The following is a 25599-nucleotide window of genomic DNA, read 5'->3' on the forward strand; positions in this document are numbered from 1 at the left end:
GGTTTTCAAATGCCATTTTCCTAACAAAATAAAAGTTATCTGTGTATAAGACACAAAACGAAAAAAACCCATCGCCGTTAAGTATTTCTCCACAAAATTCGAATTATTGGCTGTCGGACGATAAAGTTGAAACTCGCAGGGCGGGTTCATTTGTGCACAAAATGAAATTCCTTTTACAGAGAGTTGCAGGTGTCCAAACTTGATTGAAACAATACATACAAAAAAAATTACTCTGTGCGTCAACTCTGTGCTGTTATTCTATAAAGTCAAAGCATTTAGAGTGGATTTTTCTCACAGAAGATCCCTTGACATTAACTGACTAAAATATGAAAAAAAGAGGCTAAGAAAAATAATGTTCTGTTGGTTTGGCAATTTTTTTTTATCGGTTACTCGCGATACAACCCCCACCCCCAAAAAAACCAGGACATTGTGAAAATTTCAACATCTAGCAATTGAAAATTTCCTCATACTGTGCACTGTTGGTAGAATCTTTTCAGTGTCCTTACATCATTAGTAGGCCTATGCAAGTCAAATGCTGCCCTTACAATTATTAAAAATATATATTTATAATCATCAAATGAGATCTCATAGGGGGATACAGCTCAGTAACTCGCGTAGTTGTAACTCACGTTACAGTTTGTCCACCTATCTTTGGTACAAGTTGAAACACTTGCATTTTGCGAATATCTACAATAAAGATTGTTTTTGCTATCTTCCATTTTGTATAAACCTTTCAAACTTGCCGTGAATATATCGTGCGTGAAAATCAAGACAAGCCATTCCAGAAGGGCAATTCGTGCTCAGATATCACGTTTTTCGCGAAACTTCGCCTCATTTAATGCTGGTCCAGTACTACCAGTTGCCTTATCTAACATTCAGACATGAAAACAAATATAAATACCCGTCAGTCGGCCCGTCAATGTTTCAATGCATCACGGATCGAAGAGTTGTATGTGTATATTTTTGCTGCTAATGTCAATGCCAAGAAAGCTAAGACACACCGCAACCCGCTCGCGCCCACAATCAATCTTCACACGGCAAACTTATTGGGACATCAACATAAGCTTACCCACCGAGCTACAGAGTACAATTCCAAAGCAACACACTTTAATTTTTTTTTAAGTTTAGAGTTCACTTCATTGTAAAAGTAAACAAAAGGGGGACATAATATACAGGGTGTTTACAAAAAAAAGGAAACCTAACTTCAAAGAATGAGTATGGACAGACGATATGTTTACTGACTATAAAACTGGTATCATCTGAAAGCGTAATCTCTATGCTTTTCAATGATACTATGTTTAGGTTTTCTGAGTCATGCATCACTGAGCATCATTGTCTTGAAAACTGGATGCAAAAATGCAGTTGGTTCAATTTCATAAAAAAACAAACCACTGGGCACGGTGTGCCTATGTTACGAAAATGTCTGTGAAATGGCTTGAATGTTAATCCTCGGGAAAATAGCACATTGTTTTGAACGTGGCTTGGTCAAAAGGAGAAATTCATGACAAACAATAAAATCCAGTTTTGAAACCATGCAACCCGACTTTTTTGGGGGTTTCTTTTTATGCACTCGGTGTCTTCTTCTTGAATACTTATTCTCATGCACACCATGCCTGTTGTGTTTGACATGAAAGTGAACCAACTGCAATTTTGCATCAAAATCTCTTGACAGTGGTGCTCAGTGATGCATGACCCTGGAAATGTAAACAAGCTATCATTGAAAAGAATAGAGATTACGCTTTCAGATGATAACAGTTTTATAGCCAGTTAACATTTAGTCTGTCCATACTGGTTCTTCAAAGTTGGGTTTCCTTTTTATTGAAACACCCTGTATAAAAAAAAACATGAAGAAAAATGTAGATTTGTTTCATACAATTCATTACTCTAATTTGCTCCCAACTTACATGCCAGTGTTGAGCTTGCTGTACTCATAATGCTACACCTGTGTTCGTTTCCTAGGTTTGGTGGGAAGAGCAGGTCTCCATGGTTAGGTGGGGAGTTGGTACCGCCAGGCCTCGAGTCTTGTACACAGCTGTTTGTTCAAATCAGTCAAGAAATGTATTAACGTGAATTGAACTTGGCCTCCCGATAACAATTTCTGAAACTGCTGCCATCTTGGTACTTGGTTGGTTTCCTCCTGAAACATCCTCTAGGGATCTTGACTAGGAGGTCAATCTGAAACTGTTATAAAGTTAACTTAGTTTTGTTTATGTTTATGGAGCCAATTTATTAATCTGGTAACCAAAATATGCCACGATATTATGAATCGAAAGAACACGATTAAAGAAAATTGGGAAATGCAATGAAACAAGGATTTCCTAAAAATATAATTTAAAATCAAAGTAAAACTCTCTAGACGTCTTTCGTCTTCTCTGTTTTCAACCTTGTGAGTGGTGATAATTATATGAGGAGGCATGCGATGTGTGGGCTAAGGTCCATGACTGTGTCAAAACAATATAGCTTACGGATAAACCCAAGACAACGAGTATAGTATATGTACACAGATAAACCGAGACAACACAATGATCCAAGAAGGCTACTTAAGGTCTTAAACATGCTTTATTTTTGGCGCATTTTCACGAAGTGGAAATGTGAGTATTTGGTTGTCTATCGGATACTCATAAATACGTATCGACTGGATCCCATACCCGATTTAGTGACAGCAACGAGAAACATGGATATAAATGTCGATTTAAAGATGTTAAATGTCTTTACACACGGGAGAACTAAATAATATACATAATGACATGCTGCACATGTTACACACACGTTAATTTGTTCCAAAGACGAGGAACTATTAAATCCCGAACGTTTGCGGACGTTGGAAATTCGATTAACGCAGGTGGTGAAGGGGTAGGTGGCGCTTTACGCCCGATCACGACGGTTTGCACAATTCAGTCTGTGTAATACGACTGGCCCACATTTGTCTTCATCATCCTTTCGCTACGAGTTTATTCATGGCGGCATTCCCAAAAAACTTGATGCGGCTCAATACACGCCTAAGAGCTTTCGAATGCAGCACAATTTCTCTCGTCTCTCGAGGAAGCTGGTCTTCAACAGCATATCCAGGGCCCAACTCGCAACAGAAATGGCTGAAATCTAACATGTTAAAGCTGAATTGTGACAACACCGAATATCTTCGTGACTAGTTCACAGTAGTCTCTGAGGTATGTATCTGACATCACACTCACCATTTTGGACCTTTATTGCCCCTGCATCAACTGTTAAAAAAAGTCTTGGTGTCAAGTTCGACTCTGCATTAAATCGCCATGTGTCCAAACTCTGTCGCGGACCACTAATATACCATACACTTATCCAATATTGCTGGCATTAGGCCATAGTCAATACATAAATGACGGTAATTCTCTGCTACATGGAGTAAACTCGTCCCAAATTCAACGTCTCCAACGCGTACAAAATCGTGCAGCAAAGCTAATCTTCAAGGCCAATAAACGCGATCACATCACTCCCATGTTGAAATTAACAAGTAAATTGACTTTCCATCAAGAAACATAAAATATTTCAAATTCTGACTGTTGTTTACAAGACCTGTCTTGGCTCTCTCGGCATGCCGCATCACACTCAAATTGTCAAATTGGGGACCTTTCGGGAATTGTCCTCTTTTGTTCAACGTCCCCTTTTGAATGCAGAAACAAACTCACCCACACTCACCCACACAATTATAACAGTGAGTGCGTCAGTAACAATGAGCTGCATTACATATATGTCCGCCTGTCCGCAACAATCGGCCATAAAAAAAATCAGACGAGCCTGAACCCCCCCCCCCGCAAAAATTCCGGGTTCCGCCCCTGGACACTTGTACATTCATTGTATCCTCTCTGAACTAAATCAATATGTTTGCAATTTGTAACTGATGATGTCACCTAGCCGGGAGCAACGTGTACCTGTAGTTAAACCTATACTGACATTGATCAAACCGCAAGCTTATGGGACGCTTTTTTCCTTCAAATTTAAACACAATCCACTTGAAAAGGCCGAATTTCTTGATTTGTATTTTCTGTTTTGACATGAGTATATTCACAGCTTAGCTGGGCAATGTCCAATGAAATAGCTGTCTACCCGATCATCCTGCGTTTGTAACTCAACAAACGCGAATATCAAGTTTGAAATTGTAAAGTATTCATAAACATTGACCGATTTTTTTCCGGTCAATGTCTCATTTAATTGAGAATAACATGTGTATTGCGAAAAAAATAGCAATTTAGAAAAAGAATCTAATTTTGGAGATGAAACTCGAAATACCACAGGGAACGATATTTAAATCGTAATTGTTATATACATGTAGTGTCCTGGATACTTCATTTCATTGGTCTAGAACGGCCACGTGTTCAGTCTGTAATATTCAGACAGTGAAGGGTGCGTGCATGTGCACGTAAAAGGCCCGCGCGCCACGCAACCGCTCAATCTCATATTTTGCACGAAAGCGCTTACAGAAATCAAAATATTAAACTACAGCGATTTACTTTAATTATTGAATAGCGAGTTAAAAACCTTGAATCTTTTTAACATCTTGACATGATATAACAAAACGTGGGTGCTTTGCACCCGTCAGGTGTTAAATCTTCATATTCCACATCACAGCAGTCAACACAGCAGTTGACTGTACAATTCTTTTTGCTATTGAGGATGTATAATAATCACAAAGAGTAATTTGAAGGTAGTGCTACAGATCTGAAACGGCCAAGCTTCCTGACATCATCTGTATATGGCGCGTCGTGGGTGAATGCAGTTGACAGTCATCTAAAGGTACTGATATATGCACCATTAGCACCTCAAGGATAGACAAGATATAAAACTGTAATGGGGCCCGTTTGTCTTAGTTTACGGTAGCAACACAAAGCCATGAGTGGCTTGAGTAAAAAGGCACGTTCATACGGCTTTATGTGGCCCTGCAGCCCTGCATCGTAATTTAAAGTCAGTCGGTCACAAGGCAATTTACAGGCAGCTTGTACATGTTCCGGGCAATCTCCAAGAAGAAAACCACAGGAAAGTTTTACTTCCGTACACAATTTTGAGGAATTTCAACAAGGAAATTGTGTCCAAGTAACGAGGTAAAGCGTTTACTCTTCTATTTGAAAAACAAATCACCAATTTTATTATTCAAATTTGCCGAAGAAGAATTCCACGTGCTTCGGTAAAATCAATTTATTTATTCATCCTTCAATTTAAACCTGTTGACGAACGGCAAATTACCGAACGGTAAGATGCGAATCCCTTACCTAACACATATTAGCCTGGTTTAATGTAAAGCATATTTCTTGTGTTTTCAGCACAAATCGGCACGTTCGTTTACATGCACGTAAGGACCAAAATGGTTCTGTTTCCGGTTTCCCTACCTACCCCATTCTGACAGCCCCTACCCTATTTTTTTAAGTCAAAATGAGGGGAAAAAACACCCCAAAACCATCAACTTCTACCTTTTACCCTTGACTACACGCAGACGCCTCTGTATATGATCGTACATAAAAAAATTCCTACCTGCCCTATTTTCAAATGCCATGTAATCGGAAGCAGAACTAATTTGTTTGGCCTAATCGGCTCTATGAAAATGGACTCACAGAAGGCCATATGTAAATGTATGTATGTAATAACTTAACAACATGAAGGAATATGTCAATAACCACAATGACCCTACATTCCCCGTGTTATATGTGAGCGTGTAAAATCTATCTAAAATAATCACAAACCACAATAAATACACACGAGGAAAAGAATAAGAATAAACATTGTAAATGCTATCAAATGAAAATGGCCTATGAAGTATTTTTCATCTCTATACAAGCAAATAGTAAGCAACTAGTTTTCGCTGCGTCGCTGTGTGTGACGAAATCGCACAAAATTGTTATTAAATTGATGTGGGAAAAAAGATATTTTCTTTATGATATGGTTCGGCGTAGACGAGACGAAATCGAATACTCCTTCATGGTTTTAGTTCGTTTGAGCAAAACTCTAAATTATACGATCAAGGACGATACAATATAAGAATTGGTAAATTTGAATCGTAAACGTAGAAAAATTATGTCCAATGGTCATGTCTGATTTCTATGGTACGGAAGATTATGGAAAATAATGCACGCAGGGAAGGCGAACGTGCAGTGGCGCACCCACTGACCCAGGATTGGTTTTTTTTTTTTTTAGGGGGGGGGGACGGACTTACACGCCTATTAAACTACTCAGCGAAAATAGGCCACATACATATCACCAAGGTCAAATCGTGGAACTAAATAAAAAAAAAATTACACCAAAAAAACCACAAATTGATAACCTGGGGGGGGGGGGGCTCAAGCCCCCCGAGGCCCCCCCCCCCTTGGGTGCGCCACTGCGAACGTGCATCGTTGGGTATTTCCATCCACCAAAAAATACCTCCATTTCCATACCATGTAAACGTCATGTGAAGAGACGTTCCAGTGCCTATTTTCCCAACAAACCTCGAGATTCGCGTTTTACATGAAATAGGCCTATCACATCACACGGTTCTCATTATCCTCGACGAATAGTTTCTACGAATAGAATACATCATGTATGACTGTGATCCACTTTACTTCCAATATCCGGAATGGGGATTGATTGCCAGTAAACAGTGGCGTAGCCGGGAGCGGGGGCCCTACAATCCTGACAATGTTTTGCTTGAATTCAAGATAAAAAAGGTAATACCGCTTTCGAGTGATTCCGGGAACGAAATGATGTGTGATTATGACATGATACTACTATAAACATTAGAATGCAAAGCTGCGAAGACTGACGTAGTGTTATAAAAAAAACGTTGACGAGTCACGAGAGAAGTGCTTGTTAATACGACGCAAAGGCTAAAATGCATAGCCTATATCAGAAGAACTTTATAGAATACGATAATAAAGTTGTGTTCTACTATAGGTACATGTACTTCAAATACACATAAATATTTACATATGAAAACAATCAGTTAGAATATTTCTTTATTTGATACGTATTACGATATGTAGACCAGAAGTATTCCACTATCTATACATGAATGATGGTTAAACGCATTTAATCGGGTTCTTTGATTCGCGGATACCTTGAATAATTTTGGGGGAGATTCCTTATAATGGTCGTTTACGATTATGTCACACGCTGTAAGTGTAAATGGCGAACCTTCATTGGTGGACGGTTCACTGTCACCACTGCCCCATTGCAAGGGGGAAAGGTGCACTATGGGGACGAGCGAAGGTGGACATTGCCGACATTACAACGGTGCGGAGACGGCACGCAGTAACTTGGAATCCTTCGCGATTTCACCACTGGCGGGAAAATAATTACATAATAGTCAACATTTTGAAGATGAACTTTCACCCACCACCAATCTATCAGCCACCTCATTCTTTCACTTGTTGTGGTTTCAGGGGTTCTCGTTTCGGTGTTTTTCCCACACAAAAACTAGACCTATAACTCTATAACGATGTAAACTTCCAAGCTTATTGGTGGGATGTTCAGTAAAATGTCTTGCCCAAGAACACAAGCACCAGTTTCCCCGTCAGGTTCGAACCCACGTATCAGAACATGAGTCGAACACCGTAACCATTGGATCCAAGGACTTTTCAAAGGGAGTGGCTGGGCCCGCTGGGGTGTTGAATTCCACGATTTGTTTGAATTCCAAACGGTTGGGGGGGGGGTCGGTGAGGTTGTAGTCAACGCATAAAAAAGACCCAAAGGCCTCAGGCAATGAATAAAGATGTACAAAATCGAGTGATGACGTTATTCGTTTCATGATCGAACTGAATGAAAACAAATCTTAAATGTCCTCATGTAAATACTTAACATTGGGGAGTCTGGTGAGTCGTTCAGACACCGTTTTAAATTCCCTTGGGAGTAGGAAAGATGTGATATTTATACTTTGATTTTCTGATCCCTTACATTAAGTGAACTTTTGAATTGCTTGGAATCTTGTTAAAGCTGTGTGTACTTATTTTGACAACTATTATGCTTTTGATTTTGAAAAAAAATAATTTGATTTTGGTTAACATACATTTCCTTGCCAATAATATGTATGCAATAATGTTGATTTAAATTCGAATACGAATTATTTTCGTTACATAAATTTTATAAAATATTATATATAAATGAATAAACAATTCAAGATCCCTGCGCCCACAAGCACACTTCATTGTTTCAGACAGAAGTGTTTATTTGAGTTCTCGTTCCGCAATTTCCATACACCTATATTTGCAGTGTGCATCTAAAATGGTTTTCGGGAAAAAAAATTGGTTAGTATGTGAATTTGAACACTGTCGGAGTGGTTTCATCTGAAAGGTTGATGCAGCAGTTGTTTATTGATACACTATGTGCATCTCTAAGGACACGAATGACCGAGCTGTATTGATTCCACAACAAATACCAATTTGTCCGCATTTAAACAAGGCATAATATGGCCAAAGCGTTAAGTTTTGCATAATTTCACACTTCATAATTTATACCATGAAACCCTTACAATTATGAAACTTTTGGCATCAAAATACTTCACGTTAGGTTAATGACGTAATTCGGTCATCTACAGAGAGCTCTTTGAGCTCTGCAAAATTTTGTTTAGTGTATTATTACATAATTATTTCCCATAATTATACAATTTTTGGTATTCAAGTTAGTTTGGATAAATGACATAATTCAGTAATCTTTCAGCATCGCATGGACAATTTCAGTGATACTTTTGAAAAATACTGTGTTAGCATACAATACTGATTATGACCAAAGCGTTATTTGCTGCATAATTTCGTACTTAAGTACCAAAACAATAAAAACTTTAATATTGTGATTGTTTTTGCATCAAAGACTATTTAATGACATGGAATTCACTCACTCACTGACTCATCCGCATAGACAGCATAGGTCCGTCGCGCCGATTGGGCATGGAATTCAGTCAATTGCATGGAAACAATCTGGTTTGCCTTATGGATTTAAATCAGTTATGCCTCAAAACCAGGTGGTACAAGTAATCAAACATTGCACTTAAGTATACAGTCAAAATATTTTTTCTATTATTGCCGTTATTATGGCATCCCTTTGACTATGAGCCTACAATCTTTTACAGTAATTTATCATTAATTATTCCAAATTGAAATTGGAGAGGCCATTCCTGAGATCTTTAAGGGGATGGATTGCGCCATCGGTTGTCAGAGGCCCCCAAAATGGATGTTTTGGGCCACTTTGGACAAAGATTGTGCTTAAACGTCTACCTGAGAGCTTGTCAACAGAAAGAATTGAATTCAGCACCCTCGAATTGACAAAGAACAAGCATTTTTTTTTTTGCCACCAGAAATCTTGAACGGACTTCATTTTCTAGGAGAGATAGGATTTCCGGCCCACGGTCTACATTGTTTTAAAATGAATGATGTTCTGTCATCCGTGACTGACGAAATGCGAATAAGGCATCAATAGAAAACTACCCTTCACGATGATGCAAGTTCGACAATGTTCAAATTCATAACTTTTACCACCCATCCGACTAGCAACCATATACTAACCCAATGTTTTCGGATTACATTTTTGATACACCCTGTAATTGCACATTATCATGAAGAAAACGGGCTAAATATAACTCTATGTACGTGCACTTGTTGAGTTCCTCGTTATTAATACCCCCCCCCCCCCCCGTTTTTTGGTATTTTTAGAATCAGAACTGTTTTACGTTTCATTCTCATAATCAAATTTGTACGTATTTTTAAATGCTAGACTTAGGGGTATTCAACACTAAATCAGTAAACTGTTGGATTTGTCTTCATGTCAAGTATTGAATATTTCTCCGCTGGGCAAACAGGTGTACATATCAATCCGAGATGACATCTTCCGCTGAAACGTATATTAAACCTCAAAACGGAAATTGGATGTAACGGTAGTGAACTTGCTTAGTATAAAAAGCACACGATCTCCGCTAACTGCATGAAACCGGCAGTTCGCCTGCAGCTAGAAAGATACAACTTCCTTAACACCGAGTACGGTTATTACTGCGCTGAAGGGGACGGAATTGGAAGATTATCTTTGCTTCAAATACAGTGTCTGGTACCCCCATCAACTATAAAGCTAGCTAGAATACGTAAATTTGTTGCTCTATATATCTTCTTTAAATCTACATAACATGTCTAGTTTTGGGATAAAATAATTAGATTATTTTCATGCAAAAATATATAGGTTTGAATAGATACTTTTGAATAACACATTTCACTGGCTAAATTATACCCTTTATGGAAACAGTTTGGAACTAAACAATGGATGTACACTTTTGGGGTGAAATTTCTTATCAGCTAAATGTAAGACTTTGTGAACAGGGTATACGGAGAATGTACACTTGGTTCGCTATTCATCTTTAATATACTAAACGTTGGACGACCGTGCGTTTATGTAGGTTTACGTGCAATACAGGACTATGGTGGGAATACATGTAGTTGTATTAGGCTTACATCAACACATTTATTATTACATCAACGGTATACATACGGGTCCTATAACAAGTTGACTTGTGTCTTTTCATCATATTGAGCAAAACACAAAAGTCAAACAATTCGCCTTTGACAGTGACGAAATTCGAATTTGTATCACTTATTGTGCACATAGATAGCTGGGTACTTGATGTGTTTGTTGCATGTGGGGAATCATATCAAAGGCAAGAGGCCCATTTATCGCTCCAAATCTCAGTCACGCGTCTTTGCGTGAAGATTAATTGCACATACGTAGGTAGACCAATACAAACTATCACAGTACGTTCAAACCAAATTATAATGAACCTGGCGTCAACGAGGCACATGATTATTCTATCTCGAAAATGGCTTTACATGGATTTGAGAGCTAGTCACTGTTCGCCCTTGCTTTCCGACAACTTTTAAGGAAAAAACCCACAACCTCGCTTGGTTGTGATTTGAACCTACGACTATCACCAGCTCACAGGGATCGACTTTTTAAGGGATTTTTGTTGCGTCCTGGACACGTTAATTGTGTTACAGTTTATTCGGTTTTCAAGCTTAGGGTGCGACTCTAGCCCACCAACCAGATTTTACGAAATACGAAAGACAAAATGTCACCATCCAGTTCACCTATCCGGATGGGAAGCTACAACAATGTTAAACCAGTATTTCACTCTAGGTGGAAGCCCATAGCTCTCACGACCCCCGGCCAATTGATAATGGGGAAGGACTTCCGGACCACGATTGATTACTTCATTCTCCTTGGAACTCAAAACCCAAGACCACTGGATTTTCCTTTCAGTATTTTAGAACCTGTATCTAGTTTTGTTATCAACGGATGGGCATAGAGCGCTGGTCTTGGTTTAGTACCCCTTTACCAAGTATTTCTCATTTCCTATCAATGAACACAATAATCAATCGTGATTAATCGTGAGGAATCGCGAAAAAATACATATTGAAGACTGATATATCGGGATAATCCTATTGCGAATTTTGGTACGAAGGTGAGACTTTAGCAAATCCACTACACAAGTAACAGTTAGTAAAAACTGGTGTAGCGGGGGGCGTCACCAGGTGCTCCCTCCCCCCCCCCAAAAAAAGAACAGAAATACGCCCCTCGCCCAAGAAGTGTCTTTATGAGCAAATTAACCAAAAGGGAAGCGGAGACGAGTAGTTTTCAACTTGATGCTAATTCCCTTTACCCTATGGATGTATGAAATAATTATGAATAAAGAGATAAAAAACGGGGAAAATAGAGCTCTGTCGTCAATTGAGGTCCAGCCCCCCGAAAATGTTGGCAAATTTTGTATGGATCCGCACCACATGGTGCCCCACAAAAAATGCTGGTGCCACCCCCCCCCCAAAAAAAATTAATAATAATAAACGGGTCACAGTACTAGCGTCGCTAATAATGCTTGTCGGGCCGAACAAAATTTTAAAATTGGTAAAGTAATTATTTCATAGGCTTAACTAGTGAATAACTCTTGTACTGACAGATAACTTGAATATTGACGAAAATGTGTGTGTTTTTTTTCTAGTTGAAACTCGAAAACGACGACGACGCATAGCTCATCATTGTTCAGTCTAACCCTATAAATTACACTACCCGATTCGCAAAGATTCCCGGGAATTTCTTGTCGCTTTTGAGTGATAATCTCATCCTAATATTTTCTGGGTGCCATTCGATAAGCAATGTATACATTATTGTCAACTTCCAATACGTATGGCACTGCCTCGGGCACGAGCTGTATGCCTACAAATTATTTCGTATCTTACCTGGTACCACTACCTCCCCCGTCATCGTCTCCACAGTCGGAGCTATTAGGAGGAACCTGTGAGATGACAGCTCCTCGTCGCTGGTGAATTCTAGAAGTCGGTGGACGGGCAGATGGTTCATTGTCCTCCGTGTCGCTACTACCAGAGAAGGTCTGGTGGTAGGAAGAATGGCATAGGACAGCATCAGATGAAATGCCTCTTGGTAGGAGGCGAAAGAGGGTCTCACGCCTCATAGTATGAAAGCAACTCCGAACAATCCCAATCGTAGTCGTAGAAATCGATATAGGCATAGGGATAAACGTCCCGCCTGGGTTTTCATTAGACCGTAGGAAAAATTATAGAAAACATATCGAATGTTCTGCTTTACACAGACCAGATAAATCCACCTGTCCTCAGTATTTCAACATCACCTGACCAGAGAGCAGAACAACTCCGAAATTGGGATATTTCCGTATAGCCATGGTAAAACACAACTCAGGACAGCAGTTGTACGACCAACAATGGTCGTACACACGACAAAAATGGAGAGAGCATCAAGTTACACGTCATTAACAGGAGGAGCTTGTTATGGTCTTCATTATGAGCAGGTTCGTCAGGCATACAGTAATATATTATGTGCACCCCGACATTCACGACTACTGAGTACGCATTATATGTCAACGCTTATTACATCGACAGCGGACCAATGATAGTGAGCGAATGATGCTATTGTCTTCTTTCCCGACATCACGACGTCCTAACGCGAGGAAGAATTTGCTGAAAATAGCACATATTAGTAAGGCAAAGTAAAAAAACACCATGTTTCTCGTCCCCGCCCGCTTCCTTTTGGAGGCCGCCTGTATTTTTTTATTATTTTTTATTTTTGCAAAATGGAGTAAAAAACCCCCGAAAAAGTCCACAAATTCATCGGAAAATAAATACCAATACAACTCTAAATAACACTGTAAATATGTTCAGTTCTCTTGTCCAACTTGTCTTTCATTTTAAAATGGCGGCCATCTTGAAAAAAAAATAAAAAATAAAAAATAAAAAGCCCCTCTTCCTCCTTTTTTTCTCTCAAAAACCCGGACGAGAAACATGGTTTTTTTTATTCGGCCTAATTATCCTGATGTACTACGATCACAGTCTCTATACGCCCTATTTGTTTTCTTCGTTTAGTAACCAAAAAACGCGTATTACTTTGGGTGGAACTTATGGTTTGGAATATTATTGTAACGCAGGTGTTATGTCTTTAGTCTCCGGTAAAGGGAACATTTATATAGTAAATGTTATAATAAGCCAAGCAGCAGCAGCAGCAACAACAACAGCAATAACAGCAGCAACAACAGCAACGGTACTTAAGATTTCGATTTAAAGATCATAATTTCTGATAAAACTGATAAAACTAGGAAGAAAGAAGCTTGCTTACATAAGAAGCTTAATACATAACGTTTCTTCTCATTCCAGTTCCCCGTGGGAATATTATTTTCACAGTTATGTCAGTATGTTTATAATGTGTTCATGAAATTGATTTACCGATCTATCTTTCTTGAAGACCGCCTTGGTTTGCAGAAAATCTGGGGAGGGGACTCTTAGGGAACTACTGTCGCTCGTCTGAGAGTCCTGTGAGCCTACTCAAAGAGAACATTCAACAATTCAGTCAAATTCATTATTTTTAGTGAACAGACAAATTGCAAACTTGATTTTATTCTTTGGCTGATTTGTTGGTCTCTTCAAAAATTAATGATGAAGATTTAGACGATGTTACCTCTTTACTTCTTTTATATTTAAACCGATATCACAGTGGAGTGCCGTGGCCTCGTGGTTAAGGGCATTGAATTCGTGGTCTGCGGGTAATTCTGCGGGTTGTGGGTTCGAGTCCAGCTTGGCCGGGTTATGGTGCGTGTGCCCTTGGGCAAGGCACTTTGTCACTCATTGCTTCTCTCCACCCAGGAGTAAATGGGTACCTTTTACATGAGTGACAATGAGTGACAAAGTGCCTTGGGCAAGGCACTTTGTCACTCATTGCTTCTCTCCACCCAGGAGTAAATGGGTACCTGTGAGGGCAGAGATGGTTATGTGATTGAATTAGCTTGCTTGCGCCTAACAGGCAGCATCGAGCTGTATACTCCCCAGGGAGCTGAGATGGTATTTGGAATGTTTAATTGGCACAATGATCAGGGGTAATAATGATACTGTAAGCGCTGTGATTTATTTTACTAATAAGAGCGTTCTTAAATGCCGATTATTATTATTATTATTATTACTATACAATAGAAGTCATACCAAATGCGCAGACGTATGGGACATTTCTAGTGACATCACACAGTTGACTTGGACATGCATTTCATGTTTCTGCAGGACACTGACTCATGACACATTTCATTTAGTTATTTGGAGAAGGTTCTCATTGAAAGGTTAATGTAACGTGAACTAGTGGAAATTTGGAAACCATACAAGTTCAACATGTCTACTTGAAAACAGATTTAACATTGAAGTAATAGATCAACTGTCACGTTAAAGGGAATATACATCATTGGCTTTTGCTGTATTTTTCAAAAATGAACTATTTGAGGCGTTAGTATAATAGATCAAATGTTGTTACACTGACATGTTTGAAGTTTTGTGTTCGAAAATGCTGGAAAAACCAAGAAAAACAAAACTGTTCAAGTAGTCTGGTTCCCTGACTCCACTAAATATAAAATGGATCAATTTACAGATGCCGGAAAATTGTAAGGTAAGGGTACCAGTCTAGCTGGCCTGCACCCGTTCATGAACATGTAACCAATAGCAAACAAAATTTGGACTAAATTAACGGTAAATTTGGAGCAGTAGTTGAAAAATAGTTAGGTTTTTCCAACGGTGGTCGGCCGGCCACCGCTGGATTTTTTTTTACATAAATACCATTTTCTTGAAAATGACTTCACACCAGGTGCCATAATTTTACAGGATGCTTTAGACTGTCATTTACCAACATCCTATTAAGGTATTTCGTAAAAACTTGGTAGTTTTATTTTTCGATGTTTGCAAATGTTGTGTATTCCCTTTAAGTCTGCAACTGGTTCTGCCCATTGAATCACACAAACTCACAAAGTGATTTCATCATGTCAGTGCAACCGCGAACTCTTTTTGCTGACTCCACCGGGCAAACTCTTATCTAGATTCCATTGTTATAAATACAAATCTGTTTCAATAAATTCCACACTAATTCAACTTACAATTGCTGCTACTTCGTTGTGATTGGACTTCACAGCAAGGATCGTCGTGCTGAGTAATAATTACCTTCGGCCTCGTTTTCAAGTGCGAAGAATTTTCGAATTCCTTAAAGAAAAAAAAAGGATATACATGTACATGTAAAGCCATGTTTGTTTTTAATGTTGGCAATCCCAAAGGTCATTAAAATCTAATACCCATTACCAAAGTGCTGATAAAAACCATCTCACTTTAACAACTAATTCGGGGAAAATCGGAGTTACCCTTGTAATTTTTTTGGAAGAGCTAATAAGTAAGGTTTACTTTTTCAAATCGTTGGGCATTTTCCCCCTGTCGCTTGATATATTCTCACCGGATAAGTATTTTTTGTTAAATTATGTTTAATATTGTTATGGAGACTTGTGGGACCTTCAACAACGTGTAGACCAGGGGGCGGATCTAGATTTCAGGACACTGGGTGGGGGTGTTTGATATGAAGGAGGGGGTTTAAGTTGTTGTGGGAGGGGGCGTCCGGGGCAATCCCCCAAGATAATTTTGAAATCTACGATGCTTTCTTCAGCATTCTAATAAGGCAATGCGAGAACAAAATAGGAACTTTCGCATTCCATCTATTATTTTGGCCCAGTATCATAACATTAGGCCTAGTCAGCCACTGAGCGGGAGGAAGTTGGGGGGGGGGGGGTAGATCCGCCACTATAGACTTAGGGAACGAAGAACAGAACACATAAATAGCCGTCTCTTTACCCGACCGTACGTATCCCGTGATTGTCGATATTTCAACACGCGAGGGCGGCAAATTAGATCATTGCCACTCGAACACGTCCACATTAAGTCAAGCTTCCTCAAGAGCTGGCGTAGGATTAGGCGAAAACACAGCACGATAAGAAATTAATACCAAAAACATCAACGTAAAAACAAACAAACAAACAAACAAACAAACCAGTTAATAAGGAAACAAATCTGCAAGTCCTACGATTCAGGCCTAGACAGGGAATTAACACTATAGTCAGTTGGCTTACGGTCAAAAATCATGTCCCATACTGGGTACATTCTTTGAAAATATCAGATTATAAATGAACCACTCAGGGGCGGCGGAACCGGGGGGGGGGGGGGGCTGGGGGGGGGGCGTTTGCCCCCCCCCCCCCCCCAGATTTTCCCAAGTGCCCCTTTTGCGGCCATAAATGTGCCCCCTCGAGATAAATAAAAAATGCCCTTAAAGTATCTTAGTATTTCTTAGAAGTAACCATTTCCCAATAATAGTAGAGATATTTTTGATATAAACGAGGAATATGAAAACCAAGTCCCAAAACCCATACAAGACGGCCTGAAAATGGGCACATAATGAATGTTTTGTGCTGCCCCCCCCCCCCCCCCCCCCCCCCAGTTTCAAACCCGTTCCGCCGCCGCTGGAACCACTTTCAAACCCAAATCCACTTGTTGCCATTTGTTTCTAACCCAAGAAGATTGTTTTCGGGGTATTGTTTTTATTTTTAGCCAGAATGAAGAATGTACAATTGAATAACCATTTTACTCTGACCTTTTTGTGGGCGGGGCGTCCATTTGAAAGAAAACGGCAAAAAACCAAACAGGAGTATCATCTATCAAGATTTTTTGAAGTGGATGAAGTTGAGCCTACATATTGAAACACAATTTTAGACAAACTTTCTCTTTAAGGGGCGGGGACACCTTTAACAATTTGGGTGGGGGTGGGGGTGGGTGGGGAAAACAGAAAATCACAAGATATTACATTAATCAAAACTTATGCCAACCATTTTCTGAATGTGGCCTAAGCAGTCTCAGCAGTAAATTAAAGAACAAATAAAAAGAGGGTTTTTTTTGCAAACGGGCCAATGATAATAAACGTACAATTTTGTCCTTAAAGTCCATTTTGTTTAATTAAAATGAGCAAACAGAGCTGGAACGTCTTAAGCAAATCCAGCACATAACATGGGTAATGTAGGGTGGATAAAAAGTATTTTAAAAATATGTAGGCCTATAGGGAGGGACAAAACAAAAAGAAGTACATTCACATTCACACTTTGTCTATTTACGATGTCAAATGAACATATAGCAATTGTAAGTCTGCAGATGTACAGGGTTGTGCAAAAGAAGGAAACCCACTTTTGACAGGAAGTTTAACCTACTTAGGGGCCATTCAGAATTTTCAATGTTTTAAAATTATTTTGACCCACCCACCCACCACTAATTTCGATTAATAAAAAACTGAACATGTACATGTACATGCACTTGCATGAACATGTATACATGAACATGTATACCCCTGTACATGTGTGTCTAGTTCAGTGACGGCGTGAAGTTGTCGGTCTTCCTCTTTTGCACTGGTGACCTTCAGTTTTCTTGTGTTTTGCCAGCTGATATGCTGTTTGGAATGACAGGTTTTGGTTTTGGAAGCCACAAAGATGACCGTGGTTTTGTCGTTTTCTGGATGAGGTGGATGACATGTGACATACGAGGTTGTGCCTGTCACGTGAGGTAGCTGAGAAAAACATTCGCTCGTAACCCCCCCCCCCCCCCCCCCCCCCCCCGTTTGCAGGGCGGGGGGGGGGGGGTACGAGCGAAAGAAAAACATCAGGTTTGGGCAGACATCACATCACAGGCTGCGGTCCTCGTAGTCTTGGAGTCCAGTGGTTGAATAAGTAGTCCAGTTTTTATAGCGATTGGTAATCGACGCCCGCGGAGTGTTATAGAGCCGATCTAGTACACCTGGTACCCTGCTGCCTCTGCACGGCCTAACCGCTACAAACACCCGGCGTCCAAGTCTACTGAAAAACCACCTCCCTCTCATGCCACAGTGGGTCTATATACACGTACATGACGTACATGTACAGTACATACAGGGGACGAAGTTGGAAAAGAAACACGCATTGCGATATCGGAACGCTTGCGCGTAGTTCAGGCAAGTCAAAAGATCTATCTTTCTTTTTCTTTTTTCTTTTTCCATGGAAAGTGAATTTCGATTTTCAATTATTTAGCTTGACCCACCCACCCACAATTTGGAAAAAAGATCGAAATTTTAAAACATTGAAAATTCTGAACGGCCCCTTACTCAACTTATTTGAACTGTTTTTTTTTATATAATGTAGTGAGGTATAGCTCTTCAACCATACGTGGTGAAAACAATCTTGAAAAAATCGCAAGAATAGTGTTATTAAGCTAATTTGAATACAAGTCACCAACATCACTGTTGTCCACGTGTAAGTCTAATTTATGAATTTATGTTACCGAAAACAGCTGCACTTTTGTAAACGTGCAAGTTGTGGGTTAAAGGGAATATACATCATTTGCTTTTGCTGTAATTTTCAGAAATGGATGGAATTGGGGGGTTGGAAATATATAGCAAATATAGTTACACTGACTTTTTTGAGGTTTGGGTTCGAAAATGCTATAAAAACCAAGAAAAACAATCATTTTCCTGTAGTCTGGTTCCCTGACTCCATTTAAGAAGAAACAGAGCAGTTTACATAAATTGGGGAATTGTAAGGTCAGGGAACCAGTCTAGCTGGCTTGTACCCGTTCATAGATGTGTAATCGATTGCAAACAAGTGCGATTGTCAACTGGGGCCAGTATTTGGAAAAAAAGCCAGTTTTTTTCCAACGCTGGTCGGCCGATCAGCGTTGGAAATTGATACAAAAATACCACTTTTCTTGAAAATGACAGTATACCAGGTGCCATGATTTTACAGGATGCTTTACACTGTCATTCACTAACAGTCCAGCAAGGTATTTCAAAATGATTTGGTAGTTTTATTTTTTGATGTTTGCAAATGTTGTATTTTCCCTTTAACACTCACCTTGCACGTATACAAAGTACAACCTTTTTGTGGTGTCATTTGTCATAAATTACATAAATTCGTACACATTATCACTGTTTTGGGCCAAATAAAGAGTATGGCATTTGACACAAATTGCATGAGTGTGCACACATTATTACTGTTTTGGGCCAAACAAAGAGTATGGATGGATTGCTAAGGAATTTCTGTACTGATCAGTCGTAATTTGAGCAAGATGTGCTCAGTAGTTTTTGAGTTAGACAAAAAAGTATTAAGGGGAGACTTTCTTTTTTGGTTGAGTGTATTAACAAGGCTTGCCGATTAGAGAGGTGTAGTCTTACCTGTGGAATAGGCGACGGACATGGAGAACACAGTAAAGAGTCTTGATCAGTCGTATCTTCAGTCAGATTCAAACTTGTACCATTCTTAGCAGCTGCAACGTCAGCATTTTTGCGTCTCCGGATAATCTTTGAGTGCCCCAAGAAGTTCTCCACTGAACTTCGACTGATGTCTGAGTCCGATAGAGGGCGTAATGTAGATATCCGACTTGAACGACTCCTGAAGGGACCTGTGGGTGACCCAGGCGCTGTAGTTCCATTCACAAGGTGTCCACCATTGTGAGTTTCCGAGCATTCGGTGAGGTCAAGGCTAAAATTTTGACGCTGTAGTCTAGGCTTCGATTTGCTGGTTGATCGGCGTAAGGATGAGATGACTGAGCTTCGTTTGCGCATATCGATCCCGTAATTGCTTGCAGAATCCAACTCACTCAGATCAGAACAGTTGGAGAGTCTTCCGAGTTGGCACTGACTACACGGCTCGAAATTCGTCTGGATACTAACCTCCTTTGTTTGCACGCGATCACACTGGACAGGAACGTCGTGTTGCCATGGAAATCGCATGTCATGCCGATCACCACTTACTTCAAATTGTTCATAAATTGATGACACGTCAGAGAGCTTATCTTCCTCTACATCAACCCGATGTGCTGATACTACGCGAAACTCTGAGTCGTTCGTCTTAGCTGGACGTTGGGTTGTCATGGAAATAGCTCGCTTCCTGGAAAGTGGCGTAGAGGCAGATGACGCCATTTTGTTCCCCAATGGCGAACTTTGACTTTTTACAAGATTTGGTTTGAAACGAGTGCTCTCTCCTTTCTGGGAACGCCTGTCCCGAGCTCCATTTCCTTGCTGAATTTGATCAGTGCAGATGACTTCAGCATTTGAAGTAAAATTATTGGGAATTGACATCCCGAGACCAGACTGTTTCTCATTACCTAAAATAGGGCTGGCACTGTCACGATGGGCGTTTTTGTCAGTTTCTCGTGCGATGGTTTCTGTTTGATATAGTAAGTCATGGTCGGCATGGTTTGTCATACAACTCGACTGTGGTTGTTGGCTCGGAACTTCTACAGGAAATAGAAACAGAAAACACACATAAAAGTACAACATAAAGAACTTCATTTCGTTCTTCCTGTCTGAGTGAGGGAAAGAACTGGAAGATGGATGAGAACAACAATATATAGATATATACATGTATATAGCATGATCAAAGACTGTATCCTTCCGCTATGTCGCTCATCGCTCGAGGTTAGGCTACAAGGGTGCAGACCAGTAAATAAATACCCATTTTTACAATGATAAATACCCCTGTTTGTGTGCGCATGTGTAAACATGTTTCTGGTTATCCCATTTGTAGGCCCAAACATGTTTCTGGTCGCGGTCGCGAAAACACCCCCCCCCCCCGGGAAATTCATGGTTTCATGGATGTAGTTTGGGAAAAGAGAATTCGCGGCCATACCGTAAAGTGTCCGACCACCCACCAACATGAGCAGCTCAAGCTCGGGCACACGGCGTGTTTCACACCGCCGTGGGAAAAATCCTGGCGACGCCCATGGTCTTATTCCATCCCAAGATTCGCAGTAATGCAAGTAGAACTACAGGTTAACATCTGGGATTGGCCGGCGTAGGCAATTCGGGGCCTATTTACTGGTCTGCACGTAAGGCATGCATCCTCGCAAGCAAGGCTAGTCTTACTCTTTTTATACGTCGTAAAGAGACTACCCTTGCAAACCGAGTCCACATAAATAAATAAATAAATAGTGTTTAGTAGACTGACACTCGTTGTCAGCCAATTAAAATCAGATTGTCTGCACGTACTTTGTGCCGTTTTTTCTACGCACTGGATATTCATAATTCTTAATTTACAAGATTATGGTTTTTTTCTGGAACTTGTTAGCAAATATGGAAATTGTTAGCCATTAGCGAATCACATGTAGCCTGGCAACCATTGTGGGAACAAAATGTGCTGCATTTTTCCCGGAAACAGCCTATAAACATGATCACGAGAAAATGTCCTTGGTTCCTCTTGAATGGTACAGTTGTTTTGTTGGAAGTGAGGACTGGTGGGGGAAAGAGCACTCGGCATATGATCTTATTCGACAAAAATTGTGTCAATCCATATTTGGATTAAGTTTCATAAGTGATTAAGATAATATACGCTACAAAACGGGATTATACATTGGATATTTTTTTCTCAATCTTTACAGGAAACATTTTTTATAACCAACTAATCATCGAAACGATTATGTTCGAGTTACTTCATGCTTCATTGTAAATAGGCCTCATTCCAAAATGACAGCTTATTGATACGAAAAATATTATAACAAATTACTTAATCGACTCTCCTGATCAAGAGAAAACGTTTGTTATTTCACAATATCAATAATAAATTGTATTTCTTTGTCATTTGCCTCTGATACACAAACACGACACGGAAACTCTTTTAAGGGCGTCTCATGCATGTTATCAAAGGTATTGAACTTTTCAAAAATGAACATGAAGTGACGTATCTGTTTGTTATTAAAAACCTAACACTCAAGGGATCATTTGAATTATGCAAAATCTTGTTGAATTGAGCATGAGATTTTTATGGTTCTTGAAAATTCTGGCGTCGTTAAAAACCATCGCTGCATTGTTCAGTGTTTTGAAACTATTGAAGTTTGCAGTTCTGAAAGAGTTACCCAAATTATTGAATGTTGTTATACCGCCATTTCCGAGACCAAACTTGAACACTTTAAGTGGAGAATGGCCCTTTATGAGGTTAGTCGCTTTCCGCGGCCCTATACTTAAGACTATGAACATTTTATTGCTTAAAAAAAGCGATTTTTAACGAACGAACCAAATTTTAAAAAGTAATAAGTGCCTCGCAACCAGAGCAAAAATTTCCTCATCGCTTTTTTATTTTTGAGCTCATGTACTCTAAAACGATAATAGGATGATTGTTTAGAGAGTTGTCTTACTGATTTCTACACAACCGACGTTATGTAAACCTACATATGTCGTAAAAGCAGATGTACCGGTATTAAGCCTTATCAATATCATTTCATCATTATAGCGAACGCACCAAAAGTACTTTAAATCTAGATTTCCCGGAAGCATATGCTCTTTGTAAGTTAGAGGATCATTTAAAATTATTTGGAATAATATAAAATGTATGTGTTGGTTTGTTCACTTAAGAGAGTGATTATAGCCGTGTAGACCTATTTTGTGATAGCCTCATGCGTGCCAGATACTTGACTTCATCCATATTTAGAGAAACACAACGATGCGGGCTAAATTTTCTTATTTAGGCTATGTTTCCTGAATCTTAATTGGATAGGTTTTTCATTGGATAGGCATATTTGCTGTGGAAGTTATTTACCTTGTAAATAAAATCAGAAAGTCAAAGGTGTATGACTCATGACCTCCAGAAAAAAAATCTGCGGTAATTTTGCACACACTCTCTCCAGATTTCCCCTGAAAATGAGGATAACTAGACATCTAGGCTACAGGTAAAGAACTCGATTTTTTTCCTGGTTATTAACCAGGCAAGTAAAGCTTCCATATCGAATATCAAGTGAAAAATTGCTATATTTCAAATTCAGGAAACACATCTTTACAGGAAAGTTAGCACGCATTGCTGTGTGGCTATGAATACGGAGAAGCTCCAGTGTTAATTTGAGGCTTTGGGGGCTATGTTTTACAAAAAGGATTTTTAAAAATACATGTATGCGACTTCTAAATTCAAAGGACAAAATGAGTTTGGGTCTGAAAATCTGCTTACGTACTAGAACCTCCTTCCACAATAGAAGGCGAAGGTGTGCTTTTGTACTGGATACCGGATGTGCGTTTGATCCCTGTTAATTCCCATCCCATTGTTTCATATTCATATATCTTCATCGAAATTTACATTTAGGATTGACCCATTCAGATCCACTGTTTTTAGAAAAGTTTGAAAAGTGGATGTGAAATAGACCGAGTGGCCAAAAACATGAATGTGACTTTGGCAACGTGTGAAAACAAGATGTGACTTTAGACTTTCATCGCCCCTAACCCCCTAGTTCTTCCTCAGGACTACCCTACTAAATCCAACCGAGTCCAACCGGACTTTCCTGCTCAATCCACTGTGCCTCATTTTCAGTTGTCTGCTGAATCCAACGGAGTCCAACATGGCATAATAATGCTGTTCAGTTGCCTGCTGAATCCAACATTTTGCACGAGGAATGTACACTATGGGTTTACTGCTCAATCCAACAGGCTCCATCGGGTATGTGACATAGTTGGATCCTGTTGGTTTCAGCAGGGTTAGGGAATTATTCTACATGTGAATTTTGATAAAGATGTGAATTAAAAAAATTGTAATGTGAATTTGTACTTTCAGGGATCACATTTACATTTATTCATACCAAAGTGTATGTTTTCAATGCAAATTCACTACTCTTTAGGCTATAGTGTTTGTATGAGTTTAATCAACTACAAATGTAAGTAAACTTTTGTTTTTCAAGCTGCTTAAGGATATGGAAAATTGTTTTGCTACACGTATAAGCCACGTATTGGAAAACACTGATCCATCGTGGCAGCGGCGGCGGAACGGGTTTAAAACTGTGGGGGGGGGGGGGGGGGGGGGCAGCACCCAAAAGGGGCACTTGCAAACCAAAAGGGGCACTTGCAAACCCGTGCTGAAATGTCGCCACGTTTTTTTCACCGGACACTTGGGGGGGGGGGGGGTTCGGGGGGCGCTTCAAAACCAATGATTATATGCTAAACATACATTATGTGCCCATTTTCAGAGCGTCTTGTATGGGTTTTGGGACTTGGTTTTCATATTCCTCTTTTATATCAAAAATATCTCTACCATTATTGGGAAATGGTTACTTCTAAGAAATAGTAAGATACTTTAAGGGCATTTTTGTTTTATCTCGAGGGGGCACTTTAATGCTCGAGGGGGCACATTTATGGCCGCAAAAAGGGGCACTTGGGAAAATCTGGGGGGCAAACGCCCCCCAGCCCCCCCCCCCCCCCCCCCGGTTCCGCCGCCCCTGCATTGTGGCAGCTAGTACTTCATCACATCACAACAGTCTGAAAAAAATAAGACTAAACGGCTTTTCAATATCATAGATTTTACAAGATGTACAATTAATGTTTCCAAAATTGTAGCTTATTATACAGGACAAACGTTACTTTCCAATACAGTTAGTCTCAGGCGTAAAACACCTCTCACCCGGAAAACCCTACAACTGCCCATAAGTAAAAATTAATCCAAAAAAGAAAATTGATGCAAACTCAATTCCGATTTAAAAGGCGCCTGTTTGCGTATTAACCACAAGTATATTACCTTTATGGAAGATATCATCCCATATTTCTTGAAGTTTATCCAGCATGGACGCAGATGGGCCAAGTGTTTTCATGGGCACATTATTTTCCATTTTGAACTCGCAGAAACATCAGAAATCGCGTAAAATTTGATTGCCGAATCCCCTGGAGAAAGCACCGTTGTATTAGGTTAAGTCCATCGCGAAGAATTTAGTATGGAATAAACTCAATTCCACACAACATTAGGGACGACAATGTTATATACTGACTACACACAAATGAACAAACCCAGATTCTCAAGCATTTATGAACTATTCACAGTAGCAGCATAATGTTGGCCGACGTTGCCACTCGCTAAGTACAGCTCATTCGAATCGTCCTCTCTCCCTGATCAACAAAAACGCTACATCAGTGATGTACGTGTTGCAGAAAAGGGCCAGCGGACAAGCTAATTCATGAAGGCCGTTCAGAAAGTACAGCTGACCATTGAAACCAAGCAGCTATTATGTGATGTAATCAACAATAGGTTCAATCAAATCCCACAACAGCTTCACAGCCTCATTGTCAAACAAAGCTCCCTTCTGGTATTATTGTCCGAAAGAATTCTGAAGAAAGGTTTCAAAAACAACCTACTTTATAGACACATACACGAAATGCACAAAGTGGCTAACCTCTTCATTTTTTTCTTCTATATCAAATAATGCCTTATTGCTTTGTTGTTGGAGCGATACCATGAAATTGTTGTAAACTGTGTTTTGATGACACATTCGGTAAAAGTGC

General features: G+C 39.7%; 1 protein-coding gene across 2 annotated transcripts in view; it reads right to left on the minus strand.

Moving 5' to 3' along the window:
- LOC119731932 overlaps positions 1–25599 on the minus strand; it is a 58611-nt gene that overhangs the window by 11994 nt on the left and 21018 nt on the right. Inside the window, exons 1-6 of one of the 2 annotated variants that reach the window (XM_038205231.1) lie at positions 24842–25291; positions 19531–20594; positions 15404–15506; positions 13722–13816; positions 12207–12358; positions 1905–2032 (exon numbers count right to left, since the gene is read on the minus strand). In XM_038205231.1, coding sequence (XP_038061159.1) covers positions 1905–2032; positions 12207–12358; positions 13722–13816; positions 15404–15506; positions 19531–20594; positions 24842–24932 — 1633 coding nt within the window. In that variant the 5' untranslated portion in view covers positions 24933–25291. Of the gene's footprint in view, positions 1–1904; positions 2033–12206; positions 12359–13721; positions 13817–15403; positions 15507–19530; positions 20595–24841; positions 25292–25599 lie in introns of those variants that run through there. The other variant, XM_038205232.1, reaches the window with a different exon arrangement.

Source organism: Patiria miniata, unplaced genomic scaffold (genome assembly GCF_015706575.1).
Source record: "Patiria miniata isolate m_02_andy unplaced genomic scaffold, ASM1570657v1 HiC_scaffold_24, whole genome shotgun sequence".
NCBI lineage: Eukaryota > Metazoa > Echinodermata > Asteroidea > Valvatida > Asterinidae > Patiria > Patiria miniata.